This window comes from Muscardinus avellanarius (genome assembly GCF_963383645.1).
Source record: "Muscardinus avellanarius genome assembly, chromosome: 1".
NCBI classification, from domain to species: domain Eukaryota; kingdom Metazoa; phylum Chordata; class Mammalia; order Rodentia; family Gliridae; genus Muscardinus; species Muscardinus avellanarius.
The window spans coordinates 63,660,651-63,683,923 of record NC_137786.1 but is presented as its reverse complement, the minus strand read 5'-3'; the positions used below and the strand labels follow the sequence as shown (position 1 = coordinate 63,683,923).

Below are 23,273 nucleotides of genomic sequence, written 5' to 3'. Positions count from 1 at the left end.
CACAATTGAAGTATTCAAATAAATTGTGAGGGCTGGAGGTGGGGCCTGGGATCGCTAGCCAAGTTGTTCTTAGTCACTTAAAGACTCTTTGTACAAGAATCTTTACATGAGGCAGTAGTGCACTTTCATTTTGTAGGAATAAATCACATAAAATATATACTTTTATACAGAAAGTATTATTGTATTGTCACTTTCAATTACTTATAAAAACTTCATCTTGAATTGCACAAAAGTTCTCTTTCAAATTGATATTTCCCAGAAGACAGGGCTTAGAACTCTATGTCTAAATAATTCATTACAAATTAATTAGGTTACTATTTCTCCATAGATTAAAAAAAAAGAATCTATGAAGAAGTGCATTATTCAAGTAGGACATTTAAAATTTTTCATAGGAAAATAGGTTTACACATTTGTCCCTACTCAGCTAAGCACTTCCCCTACTTTAAGACAAATCACAGGGTGTCCAGAGTTTTAAATCAGAGTACCTATACCACAGTACAATGTGGATGTTTACATTAATTCATTTTGTGTATCATTCTACTGTAGTATCAAATTATCAAAAAGGCACATGGGTACATTCTTCGGAACAGTTTTGGTCTTTTAAAAAAGAATCACACATTTGTAAGCAGTGATTTCAATCGTGTTTAAAAACAAAAATACTAAACAAATTCATTTCTCAATCCAGATGACACGGAATCCGTCCAACCTCTGCAGGCACTTCACTTTCCATAGAATTTCTTGTTGAGCAGGTATATGAGAAGGTTCACATTCACCTTCACCTTGTCAAACATTTTCATCACGGCTACTCCTTCGTACTGCATCTGGAGTAAGTCCTGGAACGGGGAGGAACATCATGACGGATCGACGCTGACACCGCGCGCATTTGAAAAACATCGGAACATATTTGATGACAAGAAATAAGACTCAACTGATCTAATGACCTAGATAGGATCACTAAACTTTCATGGACATTAGAATTAGCTGGTTAAGAACACAGGTGAGATAAAACTCAAGATTTCTGGGTCTCACCCTCAGGGATCCTGATTGTGTAGCTTTGAGGTAAGGCCCACTGATTTTGAAGTTTAACAAGTTCCCAAGATCTGACAATATTAATAGGATGCTACCCTTTGAGAATCACTGATCTAGAAGAAAGAATTTTTTTTCGTGTGTGTGTGGTTCTGGGGATGGAAAACAGGAGCATTCGACCTCTGAGCTACATCCCCTGTCCTATTTTTTATTCTTTTTAATTTGAAACAGGGTCTCACTAAGTGCAGAGGGCCTCACTAAGTAGCTGCGGCTGTCTGCAACTCGCTTCTGGTCTCAGCCTCCTGAATGCTGGGATTACAAGCGTGTGCCACCACGCCTGAAAGAAATAGGCTTTTAAAATACAACAACTCGCCCGGCGTGGTGGCACACGCTTGTAATCCCAGCATTTGGGAGGCTAAGACCAGAGGATCATGGTTTGCGGACAGCCTCAGCTACTTAGTGAAGCCTCTGCAATTCAGTGAGACCCAGTTTAAAATAAAGAATAAAATATAGGGCAGGGGGTGTAGCTCGGAGGTCAAATGCCCTTGGATTCAATCCCCAGTCCCTCAAAATAAATAAATAAATAAATAAATAAATAAATAAATAAATAAAAACACAACAACTTGCTGGGCATGGTGGTGCATGCTTATAATCCCAGTACTTGGGAGGCTGAGACAGGAGGATCACAGATTCAAAGCCAGCCTCAACAACTTAGCGAGGTCCTTCGCACTTAGACTGTTTCCAAATAAGAAATAAAATTGGGCCAAGGGTTTAGCTCGGAGGTAGAATGCCTCTGGGTTCAATCTCTAATCACACACACACACACACACACACACACACACACACACACACACACACTCTTACTAAGAAAACAATTAAGTGGCGGGGGATGTAGTTAAGTAGTAGAGTGCTTGTCTAGCACGTCCAAAGCCCTCCCTGGGTTCAATCCCCAACATCACCAAAAAAAAAAAAAAGAGTAGACTATCATCAGCAAGTTAATATTTGATATACTATTATAATTTAAATTTTAAAAAAATTCAGCCAGGCATGGTGGCACATGCTTGTAATCCCAGTACTTGGGAGGCTGAGACAGGAGGTTGCAGGTTCAAAGCCAGCCTCCGCAGTTTAGTGAGCTCTCAGCAACTTAGTGAGACCCTGTTTCCAAATAAAATATAAAAATAGGTTTGGGGATATATCCCAGAGTTAGAAGGCCCCTGGGTTCCACTCCCAGCACACACACACACACACACACACACACACACACACACACTTCAAGCTAGGCATGATGGTGCATGACTATAATCCTAGTACTAGAGAAGCTGCGATAGGAGGATTATAGGTTTGAGGTCAGCGTCAGCAATTTAGTAAGATCCTATTTCCAAATCAAAATATAAGATAGGGCTAGGGTATAATTCAGAGGTAGAATGCCTCTGGTTCAATCAATCCCCAGTATCATCAAACAAACAAACAAATAAAAAACAAACAAAAAGCCCAAACACTCCAGTTAAATATAGTAATATAGTTTATCCTTTTCTGTTGTTGGTTTTTGTGATAGTTTTTATTATTTTTAAGCTATTGATTAAATAGCATGGCAGCAAGGTTACATACAGATTAATGGAATATAACATAGCTTCTTTTCACTGAAGCCTCATCACTTACTGTACTCTGGGCTGTTTGCAATATTTTTTCCTTGCATAAAACACAACTGAGACACCTCTACTGCCTCTTCCAGCAGACACTACACTCAAGGTATATTTTACAAATATCATTAGCAGTATTACTAAGCTTTCCATAATTGTGCTTCTACAGAGTTAAATACTGTACAGAGTGAGTAGATATCAACCGAAAGCCACGCATTATTTCTACAGCTCTTTAAATGCATGTTTTAAAAACGTGCTTGGGCATCACTAAAACTTCACAGAAATCTATAAACACCAGCCACTTTGAGATGCTCCACCTTCCAGGTTAGCAACAGCACATTATTTTTATAATAGGAAGTGCTGTTTATACATGGGACAGATTGTTTTGAGCATAGATACTGAGGGACAACATTTTAGCTTTTAGGAAGATTGGTATGGAAAGTTTTTTCTTCTTTTTTTTTGGGTGTGTGTGTCAGGGGATTGAGCCCAGGGGCATTCTCCCTCTGAGCAACATCCCCAGCCCTATTTTTTTTTTTTTTTTTTTTGCGGTACTGGGGATGGAACCCAGGGGTGTCCTACCTCTGAGATACACCCCTGGCCCTATTTTTTTTTTTTTATTCTTTATTTTGAAACAGGGTCTCACTGAGTTGTAAAGGGCCTCACTAAGTAGCTGAGGCTGTGAACCACAATCCTTCTTCTCAGCCTCCTGAATGCTGAGACTACAAGTGTGCTCCACCATGCCTGGCCCAGCCCTATTTTTTACTTTGAAACAGGGTCTCACTGAGTTGTAAAGGGCCTCACTAAGCAGCTGAGGCTGGCTGTGAACCTTTGATCCTCCTGTCTCAGCCTCCCAAGTACTGAGATTACAAGTGTATACCACCAAGCCTGGCTCATTTCTTGGTTAATGATAACACCTAAGGAATCTATTAAGTAAGGGCACTTAAAGATGTTAGAGTCATATTTGAGGGAAATCGGCTTCCTCGGTTTCCCCCAACTGTATTCAACTACATCCCTACACTACTTAAATATACTCCTGGGACTGAGATCCATAAGAATTAAAGTCCTTTCTTCAAGAATGCTTTTACCTGTCAGGGTATAGCAGAAACTCACTTTTCCTCTGAAAAATGCAACATCTGTTAATGTCTCTTGGGAAAGTATTGAAGCTGAGAAGAAAGGGTATATGTTTGGTCCCCCAAACAGGGAACAGAGCTAATCTGGCAATCCTCAGGGGTTGGGAGACCAGATTTTAGCTTGGCTGGGCTATTTGCTGTCTCAAGACTTTGCAACCTAACCTCAGCTTCAGGAGTTCCATTTCCTTGTAAACAGTGGATAATACTGTCAACTTCAGAGGGGCACTAGTGGGCGATGGATGTGAGATAGACTCCTGTGAACTGTTTGTAAGCTACCTGTGTCTCATCCAGGGCAAGTGAAATCCTGTGAGATGGGCATGGTGGAAAGCTTAGATCCTAGCTGCCTTTTCCATAAAGAGCCCACTGAACCTGTTTTTTGCCTGAGGGAGGAAAAAGGCCATTCCCAGGGTCCCTAGGAAACAGTGGACATTATTTTTGTGAAGAGTACACCTGCCATATTAGTCTCACTTGCATATATGATCTACAGTTATAGGTATAATTCTATGCTATGGGCATTCCACCTCTGAGTTGCACTCAAGCCCTTTTTACTTTGAAATAGGTTCTCAAGTTACAGAGGGCCTTGCTAGGTTGCTGAGGCTGGCCTTAAACCTGTGACTCCTGTCTCACTCTCCCAAGTATTGGGGTTACAGGTATGCTATCCTATGGTTTTCTTTAAAGGCTGAAGAACAGAACTGTCACGTTAAGAGGGACCTCCTTTAGTCCTCTCAGACATTCTCCTGCTCTCATTCAAGGCTCGGCCACCGTCTTTCTCTTGGAAAATGTACACATTCATGTGATTGTTGGAAAGCTGCATGTATAGCCAGAAGCCCGAATTCCCCTTGCCAGTGACTCTCTGCTTGGCTGGCTCCATGGACTTGTGAGCTTTGTGTCTACGCTGGATCCCAGGCTCAGAAGGGCCCTGACTTGTTTCCATGTTCTGCTGTTGTCCTCTTGAAAGCTCTCAGAATTTTGAATGAGGGGGCCTACATTTTTATTTTGCACTGACTCCGGAAAACTATGTTGCAAGTTCTGATAATATGTTAATAAAACACATCTGGTGTATTGGCTGCCTGCCTATGTCTAAGGAGTAACATTTCACAATCAGTTCTGTGTATGAATGAATGTTGGGAGTAGCGAATCCTATTGTGCTCCTTAATACTTAACAAAGGAGTAAATAAGGTTTGGTTTTTGTACTAGTACTCAGATTAAGTCCCATGGAAGACCCGAGGTCCCTCTGAGTAGAGTGTAGGGTGCCTCCTTGTCACACCGACTCATCAGTCCAGTTGACACTGACTGGACTTGGGTTACTTCCTTCTTGCGGTCACTTATGTCTTTGCCATTTCTACAGAAGACACAGGTGGATCACAAGCACATTGTTTTATCTTCCTGCATTTATTTGTTACATGAAGTAACTGAAGACTGTCTTTAACTGAATTGCCACAGTGAATACATTTAGCACACTTAAAATGTTAAAATACAGTACCATTTGTTGAAGTATACTTTTCATAATTATGTATCATTTTTCTCTCTTAAGTGGAATTTACACTCTCATCTCAATGTTCTTATTGAACCCATTTAGCTCCCAATTTTCTTTTTAAGCTTTCAAGTGCTGCTAGACAGGAAAGAAGGGCTCTGGGGCACAGGTTCCCATGAGGGGGAGCTAATTTCAGGGCACTGAGCCATGGGCTGAGCAGGCAGCGGGGCCAGAACTTACACATTCCCCAGGGCTCAGTGAGATGAGTCATGCACACAGAGGACCTGGGAATCATTTTCAGGTATCACGAGGTTCAGGCAAATGGGCATCATTTAAAAAGTGTTATGTCAAAACAAAAAACTCCATTATTTATTTAAACTGGTCTTGTGCAAAAGGCTTAAGAAGGGAGGAATAAGCATTTTGTTGCACATTCCACTCAGTTTTCTTTTTTGCACATTAACTTGGTTTCTCAGTTTTTGTTCAAGCTTATATATATTTTTAATGCTAAATCACATTATATGCAGTATTTTTCTGTTTATAGGTTTATGCTTTGGGTAATGTCTTTTATTCTTGAGATCTAAAACATTTAACAAATGGATTGAAGACATGGTATAAAAACTATTCTAGGAAAGAGAAAGAAAAGGAAAAATGGGATCAGAAAGCTCCAATCTTGGACAAAGACAGTCATAAAAAAAAAAAGCAAGGTTCCAACAAAAGGAAACTTCCAAGCTAGGCATGGTGGTACATGCCTGTAATCTCTTGGGAGGATGAGACAAGAGGATTGCAAGTTTGAGATTAGACTTAGAAAAAAGTAAAACTTTCAATAACTTAGTGAGACCCTATGATGTATGCATGTATGCTTCTTGCACTCCATTAAGATGTATGACTATAATGCACCAATAAAAAAATTTAAAAAAAATGGGGCTAGAAGCTGGGCATGATGGTGCATCCTTGTAATCCCAGCATTCGGGTGGAGGAGACAGGAGGATTGAGGTTCGTGGACAGCCTCAACTACTTAGCGAGGCCTTTGCAACTCAGTGAGACCCTGTTTTAAAAAACAAAAAGAATGCTGGGTGTGGTGGCATATGCTTGTAATCCCAGCATTCGTGAGGCTGAGACAAGAGGATCAGGGTTCTCAGATAGCCTCAGCTACTTAGTGAGGCCCTTTACAACTCACTGAGACCCTGTTTCAAAATAAAGAATAGAAAATAGGGCTGGGGATGTAGCTCGGAGGTACACTCCCAATCTGGGTTCCATCCCCAGTACTACCCAAAATAAAATAAGATAAAATAAAGTAAAGTAAATAAAAAAATAAAAAGAATAAGAATGGGGGGGGTATAGCTCAGAGGTAGAATGCCTCTGGGTTCTATCCCTAGTACTGAAATAAAAAAGAAAAAAAAAAGAAAGAAAAAAAGGGGAGGCGGGGAGTTGGCAGTGAAGCTCCAAGGTAGAATGGACTCCCCCAGTATAAAGAAAAAAGAAAAAAAAAAAAAAAAAAGGAGCAGGGCATGGTGGCTCATGCTTGTATTCCCAGTAATTGGGAGGCTGAGACAGGAGGATCCCAGGTTAAAGGCCACCCTCAACTACTTATTGAGATCCTATTTCAAAATAAAGAATAAAAAAATAGGTCTGGGGAAGTAGCTCAGAGGTAGAATGCTGCTGGGTTCAATCCCCAGCATCCCCCCTCCCCACACACACACATAAAGAAATTTTCCAACACTTATTTAATAGCTCTGAATACTTTTATATTATATCCTTTTGTCTAAACTTAAAAGAGAAACATGGCTTAGATAAACCAACAGCTAGATTTTACCAACTAAAAACATTTGAAGTTTTAACACTTTCAAATACGAAAGCTTTAAAAAAATCAACACTTAAAAAAATGCAGAGTGGCACAGAAGGCTTACACTGGTCATCTGTTAAACTCTGTTGCTGTCGTTAATAGTGCAAGCCAGGGGAGTAACAGATGGACCTCAGGTCAGACTCAACCCCGATTCTCAGAAATCCCCGCTTACCTGAATATTGAGCTGCACCTTTTCCATCTCAACACCAAGGAATTTTGATCTGACATCAAAGATGCCCACATCTTCAGTAGCTATGATATCGAATATAACATTCTTAAACCTAGTGAAGAAAGAAACATGCACACATATGGAATTATAAGTATACCCTTAAGGCTGAAATAAGCCAATGGAATACCAATTTACCGCTTAATGACTAGCCTAAGGAAAAAAATCCTAAAGAAGTCAATAAAAATCCCACATCATCCCCCACGCCCCCTTGTTCCCCAAACACTGACGGTCTGAGGGCTACTGTCAAGATCTGTGGCTCACAGAGCTCTGAAATGGGTACTTTATTACAAAAGAAACAGATGATATGGTTCTTACATTTGAGGAACATAAAGAGTCACAGAACACAAGAATTACATATTGACCTCTGCTGCTATCAGAGCAGCCAAGAATTTCAGACAGTCATTTTTATAGAAATGGCAAGAGGAAGAGGCATTTTCTCTGAGTTTGTACATCAGTCCATCATGGGATTGATGGGACAGAAGCAAGTCCTCAAGGGGAGGTGACCAGTGAGTCCAAGCTGCCTTGAGACGAGGGGGCATGGCGGGGCACTGGGCTCATGCTCCCTTTCAAGGGAAGCAGCGCTGGGTGGCCGCAGTGGGGCTGTGGAGGAGGGGTGTCTCCTCCAACCCAGCACACCCATGCACAACACACTGTTGGTATGGCTCTGACTCCGGGTTGGCAGCTTATGGCTCTGACATGACAAAGGCACTGTTTTACAATTGAAGACAACTCGACTATCAAGACCAACAGACTACCTTTCATTCTCATGGCTATGACTCAGTTCTTTTGAAGAGATCAGGGGAGCCTTGAAAATTCCAATATATTGGCCAAGTCTCAGAAACACAACCTTTTGATCTGCACTTCACACGACTAACAACACCACTGTGGAAGGCCTGAGGGCAGACTGGGGACAGCATTGCACATGTGATTTCTTCCCCTGTTATCTGTCATCAAGGGCAAGCCTCGATGGGCCTCATGGCACTCTCCCTGAGGCCAAGGAGACCAGAGCATCGCTGAGTCAGGTTCTGTGTGAGTGGACGTACGGTATGCGTGTTCTCGGTGGCGGCTTCTGGGTCACACTTACTGGTTTGTCTGAAGGTCGTCTATTCCTAGCAGGACACCCTTCTCGTGCAGTTTGGTGGCCGTGTATCTCACCGGCTTCGCTCTCTTCATTCCTTTGGGTTCTCCTTTTCCATCTAGCTTAATTGATCGCCGACTATTTCTGAGAAAATAGTAATAGACCACTGTTGTCATGATGTTTTGGGTAGTGAAGCAGTCACACCCAGAGTCATAGCTGTGTTTACACCCAGCCCCCACCGTGCTGAACGTGCACTTAGTTGTCTCACGATAGTAGGTAACAATTTTATATATGCAATGAAAGCTCACTATTGAAGTCTTGGGGAAAAGGACTTCTTGAGTGACTGAAGTTTGATGACAAACTACTACTACTTTTAATAAGATGTAGGCTCTGCGTTCTCAGGCATGTGGAGCTAAGTGGTTATTTTAAGACATTTCACTAACAGCTTTGGTGCAAGAGCATGGTCTGTTCATTCCTAAGTGAAGATATTAGTAGGGCTGCTTTATTTATCAAACACTATGAGGTTGGTTCTATTTTAAGAGTTTTATAAATATTTTATCTTAAAAACTCTAAGTGCTTTATAAATATTCACTGAAATTTAAGAAAATTAACATTTCTATAGTGCTTTGAAATTAACAAATTCCTTTGCCACATATTATTTCATTTACCTCTCAGAGCAATATTTCTGAGGCTGATTGCTAATAATCCTATCTTAAGACATGAAAGTTGAGGCTCAGAGAAATTCATTGGTCTCATTCAACATCTCGAGAGTAAGGGAGAATCAGAGCCACATTTAACCTGCTTGACCGCAGAGCTTGTGGACAGTGCTTAAAGTAGCTGCAATAACCATATGCGAAGCAAACTTATAATCATCTCATTTCGCTTGACCAACTTCTTAGGTGTGTGTGTGTGTGTGTGTGTGTGTGTGTGTGCGTGCGTGTGCGTGTGTGTGTGTGCGTGTGTGTGTGCGTGTGCGCGTGTGCGTGTGTGCATGTGTGTGTGCGTGTGTGTGTGTGTGTGTATCCCACAAACAAATGAATTAAAATTCAGGAAGGGGGGCCCAAATAAGTGAGGTTTACATTTGGTTATTTTCTTTTCATCCAGTTTTCTGTGATTAATGCAATTGATTTTTCCATTCCACATCATTTGATACTACCGATTTGATGAATGCATTTATATGAAAATACTCTACTACATATTTAAAAGGGTAATTAAAATTTGATGAGTATTGACCCTAGTCTAGGAATAAGAGTAATCATGAGCAAAGGATATTCATTAAAAGTTGCTATAGTATGATGAAAACCTATAATATGTATGCTAATGGAGAAGAGAAAGTTGCCAACGTTTGCCTGTTGTGCCAGTAGTACTTTTTTTTTAAAAAAAACACTAAGCAATTAAAATCATTATGTTGTTTGGTGCAACTAGCAAATATCTGGCATCATCTAAAATTATAACATAAAATCCTGCTTATAACAAACATTTCCAAACAAGACTAGTTTATGTGTGTGGCTATCTATATACTCTTTAAAAAAATGTTTTGGGGTACTAGGGATTGAACCCAGGGGCTTTCTACTTCTGAGCTACAACCCAGCTCTTTTTGTTATTTTGAAATAGGATCTTGCTAAGTTGCTGAGGCTCTCAGTTGTTGAATATTTACTCTGTTTCTATGTGTGTGTGTGTGTGTGTGTGTGTGTGTGTGTGTGTAGTCACTATTATAAACATACACATATGCATATATTTATATACTATAATAGTATTTTAAATATTCAAGTGTTCTAAATATATTTGCTGATAAATGTAAACATATGTACATATTCATAATAGTGTTTCAAAAATACTTTTGACTAAAAATAAGACAAAAATAATAAAATTGATTCCCCAATGTTAATGCCATTTGCTTAAAATACAACAGGGTAAAATACTTTAATTCTAATGGTGATTGGAGATTAAAAACCTAAATTTATTCCTGGCCAAGAATAAAATTGAGAATCTAGTTTTTTGTTCATAAAATCGAGCCAAAAGTTTGCTGCTTAACCCAACTTACCTGGATGGTAGCCTTCTCATACAAATCATGGTATTACAAAGGAACATGACATGATTTTAACTTACTTCCTTTTTAAGTTGTCTAAACAAGTCTTTATGTAGGTGTCATAATAATTAACTTGCTCTTCATAAAAGGCCGCCTTCTTGTTAAGTGCATTCAGGGTCTGTTGAAGTTTTGCCAGTTCGGCTTTTCGAAGCTTACGATAGATTCTTTGATTTCGAATATCCTAAAACAGCAAGTAAAGGCTGTAATAGTATGTAGAAGCAGAAACTCGCTTTACAAAACTGCCAACTTAGACAAGGACAAATTGCTCTTTGACTATTAACTTGAGTTTATCTCAGGCCTCTTTTTACATATATTATCTCAACACCAAAGCATTCTTATTTTTTTTTTATTATTTCAGAAGTGAGACTTGCTAAGGTGTATTTTTCTCTTGATAGAAAAACAAAAGAAGTAATTTTAGAATGACCATGCAATTAGTTTAAGGCAACGTGGTGGAGAAACATAGATGAGCAAATAAGGCCTAACTGGGGGTGATGGGAGCGGGGAAGAGGGAAACTCCCTAATGTGCATGATGTACATTCACAAATATATAAAAGTCAACCACTAAGCCCAACATGGGAAGGGGGGAGGGGGAGGGAATGGGGTGGGACTAATTGAGTGATGTGTGCATGTATGCCTCTACCACCTTGTACTCCATTAAGATGTACGACTACAATGCAATAATAAAAAAAATTAAAAAGGGGTACAAAGATCATGATAGGAGATGTGATTTCTTTAGACTATTTGAAACTTTCCCTTTTGAATAATATTATTTATATAAATTAATTGGTTAATTAATAAACTGTGGTTCTGGGGTTTGAACCTTGGCTCTATCTTTGAGCTGCACCTTCAGTTTTTTTTTTTCTTCTTTTTTTGGTCCTGGAGGTATTCAACTTCAGAGCTATACCCCCAGCCCTATTTTATTTTTTATTTTGAAACAGCCACTTGGTAAGTTGCTGAGAGACCTTGCTAAATTGCAGAGGCTGGCTTCAAGCCTGTGATCCTCTTATCTCAGCCTCCCAAGTACTGGGTTTACAGAAGTGTGCCACCATGCCTATCCTCCCAACCTTCTGTGTTCTTTTTTTTAATTTTTGTTTTTTTTAGTCCTATTGATCTTTATTTATTTTTTAATTTTTTAATTTTTATGTGGAACATAATTGGAAATGGCATACATTCAGACCATGGTTGGTGCTCCCCCACTTCCCCTTCCCTCCTCCCAGCAATGAGTGTCCAGGTTAGCCATGCTATCATACTTTTATAGCTATTCGGATGTAGCTCCTTCATTAATCAACCTCAGCCTTCTCCCTCTCCTATCCTTCCATTCTAGCTTAGGTGAGGTTTCTCCTCCATTGTCTGGAGTTCCTCTGGTATCCCTAATACTCCCTAGTTTGGGCATATTAGAATAAACATATGTCCCTTCTCTTTCTGTGCTTGGCTGATCTCATTTAACATAATGTTCTCCAGGTCTTTCCATCTTCTTGTTGTGTTCTTAAAAAAAAAAGAAAGAAAGAAAGAAAGAAAGAAAGAAAGAAAGAAAGAAAGAAAGAAAAAGATAAAGCCAGGCTGAAGGCGCACACATAATTTCAGCACTTGGAGGCTGAGATAGGAGGATTGCATAGGTTCGAAGCCAGCCTCAGCTACTGAGTGAGGCTCTCAGCAACTTATTGAGACCCTGTTTCCAAATAAAGTATAAAATAGGTCTGGGAGTATAGCCCAGAGAGGCGGGGGGGAAGCCCCTGGGTTCCACCCCCAATATACCACAGAGAGAGAGAGAGAGAGAGAGAGAGAGAGAGAGAGAGAGAGAGAGAGAGACAGACAGGAGTATTGCGGTTCAAGGGCAGCCTCAGCTATTACTTTGCAACTTAGTGAGACTCTGTTTCAAAATGAAAAATAGGGCTGGGGTATAGCTCAGATGTAAAATGCCCCTGGGTTCAATCCCCAGTACTGAAAAAAAAAAAAGAAAGAAAAAAAAGAAAATTAAAATGTGAACTTATGATCTTTTTGTCTCAGCTTCTCCAGAATACTTTAAACTGAAAAGGTTTATATTTGCTTATTGAATTCATTTTAGTAATAAGTAAAACCTTTTTCATCTGGTAGATATTTCTCAAGATTTTTGAAGATAACATTGGACATTCAAGACTGAAAGAAAAGATTTGGCATGAGAAACTATTATACTCTGCCCTTTTTATTTTTTAGGGGGTCTGAGGATGAAACCCAGGGGCATTGGACCTCTGAGCTACACCCCCTGCCCTATTTGTTATTCTTTATTTTGAAACAGGTCTCACTAGGTGGCGGAGGGCCTCACTAAGTAGCTGAGGCTTTCTGCGAACCACAACCCTCTGGTCTCAGGCTCCCGAATGCTGGGATTACAGGGTGTGCCACCACGCCCGGCATAGTCTGCCCTTTTTATCTGTAGGTTCGACATCCATGGATCCAACTAAAGGCAGACAGGAAATATTCAGAAAACAATAAACTTGCATATGTATTAAACATATACAGAATTTTTGCTTGTATTACTCCCTAAACTATACAAATAGCATTTATATTATATTAACTATTATAAAGTAATCTAGCAATGATTTAATGTGCATGTGAAGAACTAGGTGTGGTGGCACACACCTGTGATCCCAGTACCTGGGAGGCTGAGACAGGAGGATTGGAGGTTTGTGGCCAGCAACTCAGTGAGACCTGTTTCTAAATAAAGAATAAAATAGGAGTGGGGCTGTGGCTCAGAGGTAGAATGCCCTGTGTTCAATCAATGTAAAAACAAATTATATGGGAGGATGTGTGCATGTGTAGGTTATATGCAAACACAATGCCATATTACATAAGGGACTTGAGTATCCACAGATTTTAGTCATCAGTAGGAGAATCAATCACCCACAGGTACTGAGAAATGGCTGTATTGGTGCTTAAATAGAATTCTTAGAATGTAAAGTTGACTAAGCTTCTTACAGCTTGCAAAAGTTGTGCTAAATTTAAACTTGCAGATAAATTTTTTTTTGTAATTCTAAATGGTAGCTTATGAAAATGTTTCTTTAAAAAAATGGTAGCTGTTTAATATTGTTTTTCTGTTGTGAACAAGTTAAAATTCATTCCCTTAGGAATTCAAACAGACAACCCCCAAACTTCTGAGGTAAAAATTCTTCATTAAGTAGCATATTTTGAGCTGTGCATGGTCATCTGTAATCCCAGTACTTGGGTGAGACTTTTAGCAACTTAGTGAGACCCTGTTTTAAAAAACAAACAAACAAACAAGCAAACAAACAAAAAAGGCTGGGAGTATAGCTCAGAAGTAGAACACCCTTAGGTTCAAACCCCATAAAAACACACACACACACACACACACACACACACACACACACACACACATTCTAGTGATACCTTCAAGATAGCCTTTTTTTTTTTTTAAAGAAAAAGCATTGATTTCTCTACCTCATATTTTCAAAGGGAACTATTTACCACCCCAGAGCTATATAAAGAAATGTTACTTTCCTTGGGCCATTCAGACTAGGAGGACTAAGCTTATGCCACAATTTTTTTTTTAGCTAATGGATGGAATTGTATATATTTTCCTCCCAGGAAGTGAAAAAACTGATTTTTTTTTCAGATCATTTAATTGCCTTTAACCTCTAGACCCACATTAATCTTCATGTTTGGGTTAAAAGAGAAAAAAAAAGAAAACCCACGTGTTTTCACCCAAACATATACCTCCTTATCCTTGACAAACAGACCTCAGCCACTTCCTGTGATGTTTCCTTGAACTAAGTTGAGATCCTTTTCTCAGGAAGTTTCTCTAGTATAAAAATATGTAATGAGAAAACAAATATACATTTTAAGTCTGAACTGGATGTAGGCTAAACAGCTCAGAGACAAATTCTCAGGGACAGAGAGTTGCTATCTCAATGGAAGGCCCTAAGAGCAAACGAACCATGTCACCACTAACAACTTAGAAGCATCATAACAAGCTAGTAGGCGTTGCTTAGAGGCATTGGTCTAACTTATTGTTCCACCTCCTGAGCCTTTATTTCCTGGTGTGTTTCAACTCTGCTAGTGACATGGAGGAATTGTGCTTAATGTCTACTAAAAGTCATCAACTAGCCGCGCATGGTGGCGCATGCTTGTAATCCCAGTATTCTGGAGTCAGAGACTGAAGGATTGTGGTTTGCAGCCAGCCTCAGCTACTTAGTGAGGCCCTTTGCAACTCAGTGAGATCCTGTTTCAAAATATAAAGACTAATTAAGGCTGGGGGTGTAGCTTGAAGATACAATGCCCCTGGACTCCATCCCCAGTACCATACATACACACACAAAGTCATCAACTACTCTGAAACCTCGAAAAACTGTAATATTGAGGGGAGCAGGAACCATGGCATATACAGCTATGATCCCTCATGTGACCTCATGGGGCACCCAGCATGTGACTGGTAATTAGCAAGTGACTGCTCAGAAGGAAGAATACTGTTTCCAAAAACCTTGGCAATCTCATTGAGGATGTCTTGGTATTTATTTTTGGATGACACGTGTCCAGTCTGCTCCAGTGTCCGAAGATTCCTCTGGATTTTCCTCTTCTTCTGCTCAAGAGGCAGCTGTGCATCTTCGATTATCGATTGGCTATGTTTCATTTCTTCTGGAGTCTTGGAATCTATAATTGCTTGGCTCACCATGTGTTTGTTGTGATTTATTTCCTGAAGAGAGAGTAGCAAAATGTTGATTTTCCCTTAATCTCCTAATTTCACAGATTTAGGAACTAGACAAGGCAAGTTAATGTCAAGATGAAAGAGCTCTTTAAGTCAAAGTCCAGAAACTAGAACCAGGACGGGTTCTTCATGGTTTTTTATTTTTTTAATTTTAATTTTAATTTTAATTTTTTTTTTGGTGGTACTGGGGTTCCTGGAAGCCCCTCTACCTCCGGGATACACTCCCAGACCTATTTTTACATTTTTATTTGGAAACAGGGTCTCCTAAGCCAGCGCGCGTGGCTGGCTTCGAACCTGCGTGATCCTCCTGTCTCCGCCTCCCAAGCGCGGGGATTACAAGCGTGCGCCACCACGCCCGGCTTCTTCATGGTTTTGAAGTAGGTCTGTGGGAGAAATGACTTTCTCCTTTTGAGTGACTTGGTAGGGATAGCAAGCCTAACTTGGGCAAAATTCCAAGTAGCTACTTCATTGCCACTATAACAAATCAGACTTGCTTTAATGGATAACTGCTACTTTGTAATTCCTTGGATAAAAGGACTTCAATGCTGGAATAGTCCAGTTGAGAAAATTAAAACTAGGCTATCTATTAAAATGTGGCCGTGAGAACCCTGGAAATCTAGAACCCAACTAGACTCTCACACCAGCCATCCTTAAGAAGATCCACAAGCCAATCCAATGGAGAGTCGTCACAGAGCTTCACTCTGAACTCTTAGACTACCAACCTAGAAACACCTGTAAGATTCGCTTGAGCCAAAGGGAACATGAACATTCTAGTATACAGTACATTTACAAATAACTGAGCAAATGAATGAATACTAATGCGATAGTTTGTTTAAGAAAATGATATTAAAATGAGACTGGTGATCTTTCCATTTTTTTTTTTAATACTAGACAACTGACCGATCCATTAGCTGAATTCTAGGGACACAACTGTTACTAGACAGAAAACATATAGGTCGACATTGTGGAGACAGGAACAGTTTACCAGGTCAGCAGTAAATAATGGCAGAAGTAGCTCCAATACTACTGGGCATTTAATATATGAGGTACTGTTTTACCCATTTGATGCATTTTTATGCATTCAATCTGGCATGTGAGTTTTAGAGTAGAAGAAAGTAAGGCACAGGTAGATTTCTCAGTGCCCAGGGCTAACAGGAGGTACAGAGCTATATTTGATCCCAGATGTTTCTGTTCTTAGTCATGAGATGTTTGAAAAAAACAAAACACTTAAACAGGACTAAAAGGTTCTTATACTAAGTTAGTATGATATTCTACCCACACTGTTTAAAAATAGTCATACGTCAGCAAACAACAAATAATTTGAAAATCTGTTTTTTATTTTTAAAATTAAAGCCTGAGACTGAGTTATTCCTTGGCAGCCAATTAAGAATAATTCAGAAAAAATATGTGTAGGTCTGTTAAGAATCATTAGATACTTTTTAAGGGAAAATTATTGGTACTAAAATAATAGCATTGAAATTGCCTTATTTTGGAATGAACTAAATGATGATGTATTTTAAGACATATTAATGAAAAGCTTAATGCAAGATTGCTGTGAAATGTTAATTGCTTATACTGATGTAATGGTGCTCAGATTCAATGCGCTTATTCGCTTCTGAAGAATTTGGAAAACAGCTTTGATGTGTGAGACACTTCATTTCTTTCAGTTAGCAAATGCATAACAGACGAAAGGTGTTTTTTATATCCTATAAACTGGAACTCAACTGACTTATCCAGCCATCTGCTTATGGCAGAGCTTATAATGAACACTGCAAGATGTCAGAAGACCAAAACTATCTTCCTACTGTAGGACAAAATGGCATTCAGCATCAGTTTGATGCTGCATTTTCTGTTTCATCTCCATTGATATTCTACACAAGTGTTCCAGATGGCTAAACTCAGGCGACTGTAGTAAGAGATACAATTCCTTACTTCCAGACCATGTCCAGGCACTTTCTCCCAGATAACAGCAACCATTTGGCATGCAGATTTATTAAGAATTCCCATCTATTTATTATTTTACACACAGACAAGTTACCTGCTGTTCAGTTGCCGGTGTTTCTAAGATTTCGCTCAGTGTGCTCCCTGGCTGGTTCCGGATTACATCAATGATCAGCTTTTTAGTCCTTCACAAAGGAGAAAAAGAAGACGTTCAGACAGCTATCCTATAGCACAAAAATCTGCTTCTTTTACATCAATGCATTGACTTATATGCAAAAATGAAGCTTTAAAAGAATTCCTTACTAAGATTCCCACAGACATTTTGCAGGCTCCACACAGTTTGTGAGTGATTGTTAATCAAAGTCTGGATTTTATGTGTTTGATGTCACAGGATTATATTGTCAATAACAGGAGCAGAGTATGCCATAAGAGTCCTTATCTAAATACATTTATTTTATTGAGGCCACTATTTGACAGGCAGCAGGGACAAGTGCAGCCGATGTGACCATACAAGGATGGTTTATTCAAGGAAACAGTTGACAGGGTACAGGAATGCTCGTCTCCTTTCCTGACTGGAGCAGCATTTGAACTTCTGAGCCTGCTAATACGTCATAAGCCTTTAGGAGCCAGACCCACTGCCACCTTGCCTACTATGATGAAGCCACGAGGCAGTCTGAAGACCCTGGGAGCAGGAGTCCCCATAGCTGGTGGAAGCTTTGGGCTGTGGAGACAGAGTGGACAGGAGAATGGGTGCTTCTGGCTCTGACGTAGGGCTGGGTGGGTCCTTGTCTTCAGCTAGAAGAGAGTAGGAGGGCTTCTCTGGGAAAGCACAGAGCTGGAAAACCCCTCCAGGAGTGCGAAATAGTGTTCTTTTGTATGCTTCTTCTATGCCACGGGCCACCCTCCTAATTAAGAATCAGATTATGTAATTATGGAGAAGAATCTTAACCTAATTGGTAAATGGTCAAGTCTGCTCACTCTTATATGATGTGGGAACAGCTGGAAATGGAATTACTGGAAATGGCCTCCCTTCCCAAAGGAGGAGACAAACAGAGGTTGCCTTAAACTACAAATCGGTCAGGGCCAAAGTTTCACTTTTATTGTGGCTCAGTTATTGCACTCTATTTCTTCCTAAACAACAGCAGGAAATGTTCACACACACTGGAAATTTTTTAAAAAATGTTTATGTTTTGAAGCATGAGAACAACTACTCCCGTATGACTCTTCAAAGTGAACTCCAAAATTAAGGCATTTGAAAGTGGGATAGAAGCCAACAAGTTATCTGCAAACACCGCTTTTCTCATTTCCTATGTATTGTAAGTCTGCACAAGAAGAGCCGTCACCCACAGCTTCCTTTCCCCTTCTCCCTGGCCTCTATGGAACCGTTTCCTCTGGCCCTGTGACCCTTCGCTGCTGGGGATTTTCAGGCTGTCTGGGAATGCACAGCTATGACCTCCCCTGGGAGTCAGAGGTGGACACACCTCTAATTATAGCCGTGTGGAAGAGGCACCGACCCCGGGGTGGCTGTGGCATGGGAAGCCATGTCTCCTCTCCTCCCTATATGCCCTCCTCCGATCCTTACCAGAAATGAATTAAACAAAAACACTGAATTAAAAATAAAAGCTCTGATGATTAAAAAAATGTTGACAGTGACTGTGTCTTCTTTGAAATAATATTCTAGAAGCTACTTAAAGAGGCACCCTCTCAGGAAACTCCTGGCTCATCTTCTTTAGAAAAGCTGCTTAATGACCAAACAAGTGGGTGTACTTACATGCACCCCACCAGAGACCAAGAATGTTTACGTGTCCAGGAGCTGCCAAAAGACAAGTCGCCCAGATGACCTAGTTCCCTTGGAATTCTGCTTTGCATCAGGCCTGTGGAACTTACTGCCAAAGTTCCCTATATCCAAGTCACCACTCGGTCCCATGACAGGGAACTTGGCTCCTGGTCCCACTGTGTACATAAGGGTTCAGGACCCTGGGAGGCAGACAGAGCTAAAGCCACATCTGGGCTCTCGATACTTATTAGCTGTGCGAACTGTGTGTAACTGATAAAAAAAACCCTATAGGTTTTGTGATTTTCATTTGTAAAATAGAAATCTCTTAGAGAACTGATATAAGGATTGAACAAGAGGATGTCGTGTAAAGCTATTGAACCGTGCCCAGTCCTGAGGCGTACTCCAAGTGCAGACAAACACTAGTGTTTGAAGACGCGAGTATGAAAAAAAAGAATGTGCAATATCTCATTAGCAATTTTTACATGAATTACTTATTAAAATGAAAACATTTTTGATATATTGGGCTAGATTAAATATATTAATAGGAACAATGTCAACTACCAACATAAAGAAATGATCTATGTGTTGGGTGATAGATATGCCAAGTACCTTGATTGTTTTTTTTTTTTTTTTTTGGTGGTGGTACTGGGGTTCTTAGAAGCCCTTCTAACTCCCAGACCTATTTTTTATACTTTTTATTTGGAAACAGGGTCTCCTAAGCCAGCGCGGCTGGCTTCGAACCTGCCCGATCCTCCTGTTTCCGCCTCCCAAGGGCGGGGATTACAAGCGTGTGCCACCACAACTGGCGTCCAAGTACCTTGATTTGATCATTACAGCTAGAGATATACTGAAATGTCATACCAAACCCCATAGTGTGTAATTATCACATTTATTTATTTATTTATATAGTTTTGGTGGTACTGAAGTTCCTGGAAACCCTTCTACCTCCAAGCTACACTCCCAGACCTATTTTATACTTCATTTTTTATTTGGAAACAGGGTCTCTTAAGCCAGCGCGGCTGGCTTCGAACCTGTGCGATCCTCCTGTCTCCGTCTCCCAAGCGCGGGGATTACAAGCATGCGCCCACCATGCCTGGCATCACGTCCATTTTTTTTAAAAAATCATAAGTTAAAACCCTCATTTGAAAATTTATTTTCTTCTGTTTCTTTTAAAAATGTGGCTTCTAGAAAATTTAAAATTACACGTGCGGCTCATATTAAGTTTTTTTGGAAAGCGCGGCACTGGAACATTCCATTCTTCAACAGGAAGCTAGCGCTGGGAGGCCCACTCCTGGACTCGACTCAGCTGGTCATAAGACTTCAGTGCTCGGGGAACATTGGGAAACAATCCTTGTGTGATGTTACAAGTGAGGCAGCAAAGACCTAAGAGGTTCACAGGTGGAGGTCTCGCGCTGCTTTCTAACACTGCAGAAAACAAGGTAGTTCCCTCTCCACATCATTAGCCCTTCATGTGCTTGTGGAGATTTTGTCTTCCTATCCTTCCTTCCCTACCTCCCTTTCTTCTCCTCTTTATTTCTTTTTTTTGGTGCTGCATATCAAACTCAGGGCCTCACACATGGCATACACACACTCTTCCACTGAGTGTAGCCCCCCAAGCCACCTCCCAGCACCTTCCCTTTCCACAAGTGAAGCCCCTCAGGTCTTTCGACCCCTCATAATCGGCTCCGTGGAAAGTTCACAGTCCAGCTGAAAACAATCTTCCTGAGATGTGTCCGCCTCCTCACGATGGTGCAGACAAAATGTTCTAGATGCATTTGACCAGCATAAATCAACAAGTACAGTGCTAGCACTCATGACTGTTTCTGTAGGACGAGCTGACCCAGACCAGGAGTCCTATTTTCCCTGAATGAGTAAGTCTCTGACCCTGAGAAAGAATTAAGGAAAATAAAACACACCAGGGAGTTTTAAGTCAGAGCTCTCTTTACATCCCACTGTTGGCAAGAGGACCACATGGGCTTGATAACTGGGGCAGCCCATGGGCTTGGCCCTTCCACTCCTATGGCATCTGTGATGACACTTTCAGCAGCACAACCCTGAGCCTGTCCCTCTGTCATCCGCCTTACCAGGTGCCCGATGCTGAAAAGAAACTTGTGTTTGTGGAAGCTAAGGGATATTTCTGATTGTTTATTTATTATTATTATTAATAATAATTATTATTAGTTTTGGCAATGAATATTGAACCCAGGGGCATTCTACCTCTGAGCTACACTCCAAGCTCCTTTTATTTTTTATTTTGAAGCAGAGTCTAAGCTGCTGAGGGTCTCACTGAGTTAGCAACTCACTAAGTTAGTGACATAATGTCTTTGAGGCTGGTCTCGAATCTGATCCTTCTAGCTGAGCCTCCCAAGTACTGGGATTATAGGCATGTGCTACTGTGCCTGGCCGAGTTGTTCAAAATTCTAATGACATCATTACACATTTTTGGCAACAGGCTTAAATATCACCTTAGCCATTGAGTGCTCCTGGAGGTTTGAAACAAAAGTGAAGAAATCTTTTGGGTGGGAAATGGACATCTAAACTGAATCATGTGAAAGAAGAAAAATTCTTAAGAGATGACAAGCACTTGTGCAGTTGAGTATGATTAAAAAAACCATGAACATTGCCTTCTACTTCAATACACATACTTTTGTAGAAAATAAGCTTAATAAAAGCTATTGGGGTCACATATTTTAAGATGAATCACATATTACCATGAAAAGGATATACAATTGTATATTTATTTATATATTATTTATGTATTTATTTATTGGTACTGGGGATTAAATCCAGGGGCATAATATCTTTGAGCTCTACCTCCAGCCTTAAGATATTTTTCTTTTTCTTCTTTCTTTCTCCTTCTTTCCTTCCTTCCTCTCTCTCTCTTTCTTTCTTTCTTTCTTTCTTTCTTTCTTTCTTTCTTTCCTTCTTTTGGCGGTACTGGGGATTGAACACAGGGGCATTCTATATCTGAGCTATACCCCCAGTCCTATTTTTTATTCTTTATTTTGAAACAGGGTCTCACTAAGTTGCAGAGGGCCTCACGAAGTAGCCGAGGCTACAAACTTGCCATCTTCTTTGTCTCAGCCACCCAAGTAGGGGATTACAAGTGTGCACTACCCCAGGCTTAGTTAGTTTGTTTATTTATTTATCTATTTATTTATTTGGTACTGGGGGTTAAACCCAGAGGCACTCTACCTCTAAGCTACACTCCCGGCTGATTTTATATATTATTTGGAAACAGGATCTAACTAGGTTGCTGAGAGCTTTGCTAAGTTGCCAAAGCTGGCTCTGAACCTGTGATCCTACTGTTTCTGCCTCCCAAGTACTGAGATTACAAGTGTGCAACACTATGCCCGGATTTTTTTCTTTATTTTGAAGCAGGATCTTACTAAGTTGTTGAAACTGGCCTCAAACCTGCGAGTCCCCTGTCTTAGCACAAGTACTGGGATGACAGGCCTGTGTCCCTGTGCCCAACCATAGAGTCCTTAGTAATTTATTAATTTATAAGCTGTTAGCATATGATTTCATATTATCTTGACAGGCCCTTCTTTCCCTTCTTCTCCATTTAATGACCAAAGGCACTGACAGTGAGGCTACTTGGCTACTTGCTAAGACTTAGGGCTAAAAAGTGACAGACTCAGGTGCAATATTCTGTCATCCTAGCACTCCTCTACCAGGCTTTGCTTGTTTAATGCCACTATGCTGGGTGGTGTGGAGAGAATGGCAGTATCTGCGCTGAGGACCTCTATTCCATAAACATAACTAGGGGAAAGAGAAGTCAGTGTTTCTTCCTCCTCCAGCAGCGTCCTTTGTTTCCCGTACGTCTGTCACTTCCTTTTGGCCTGGAGAGATAGGCTCTGCTGTAATTCTCAAGAGTGCAAAAGCAATGACCTTGTTTTCAAGAAGTTGTAAAACTCTGTGATCAAGAGCGTGGGCTCTGGAGGACTTATCATCCACCTGGGTTTGAATCTCTGCTCCACTTCCTAGCTCTATTACCCAAGAAAAGGTTTACAGCTGTGTCTCTTTTCCTCATCTACAATATTAAGAACTTCTATTCTCGTGGGGTTATTAATCAGAGAGTGTTATGTCACATTTTATATATACACATTATTTATTCTCTCTCTAGATGTATATGTAATCAAGAGAAAAATAGCAAATATTTTCCCCCTTTTTCTTGGTTGTCATTTTTCTTTCTTGGTAATGCCCTTTTCTACACAAAACTTCTTTTTAAATTATACAGGAACATATAAAGATTAATTCACAGAAGAGATAAAACTATTTGCAGAACATATATCTCATGAGGGTATAGTATTCAGAACATATCAAGAACTCTTACATCCCAGGAATAAC

The 23,273-nt window shown here is 40.2% G+C and overlaps 1 protein-coding gene across 1 annotated transcript in view; it reads right to left on the bottom strand.

The window, feature by feature from the left end:
• Window positions 1–719: 719 nt before the first annotated feature.
• IQGAP2 (IQ motif containing GTPase activating protein 2) overlaps window positions 720–23,273 on the bottom strand; it is a gene marked incomplete at both ends in the record, with an annotated part of 316,582 nt that continues 294,028 nt past the window's right edge. The window contains 6 exons of the mRNA XM_080692165.1: window positions 720–833; window positions 7,286–7,394; window positions 8,427–8,564; window positions 10,530–10,690; window positions 14,981–15,193; window positions 17,244–17,331. Of these exons, the coding sequence (XP_080548291.1) occupies window positions 720–833; window positions 7,286–7,394; window positions 8,427–8,564; window positions 10,530–10,690; window positions 14,981–15,193; window positions 17,244–17,331 (823 nt within the window). The remainder of the gene's footprint in view (window positions 834–7,285; window positions 7,395–8,426; window positions 8,565–10,529; window positions 10,691–14,980; window positions 15,194–17,243; window positions 17,332–23,273) is intronic.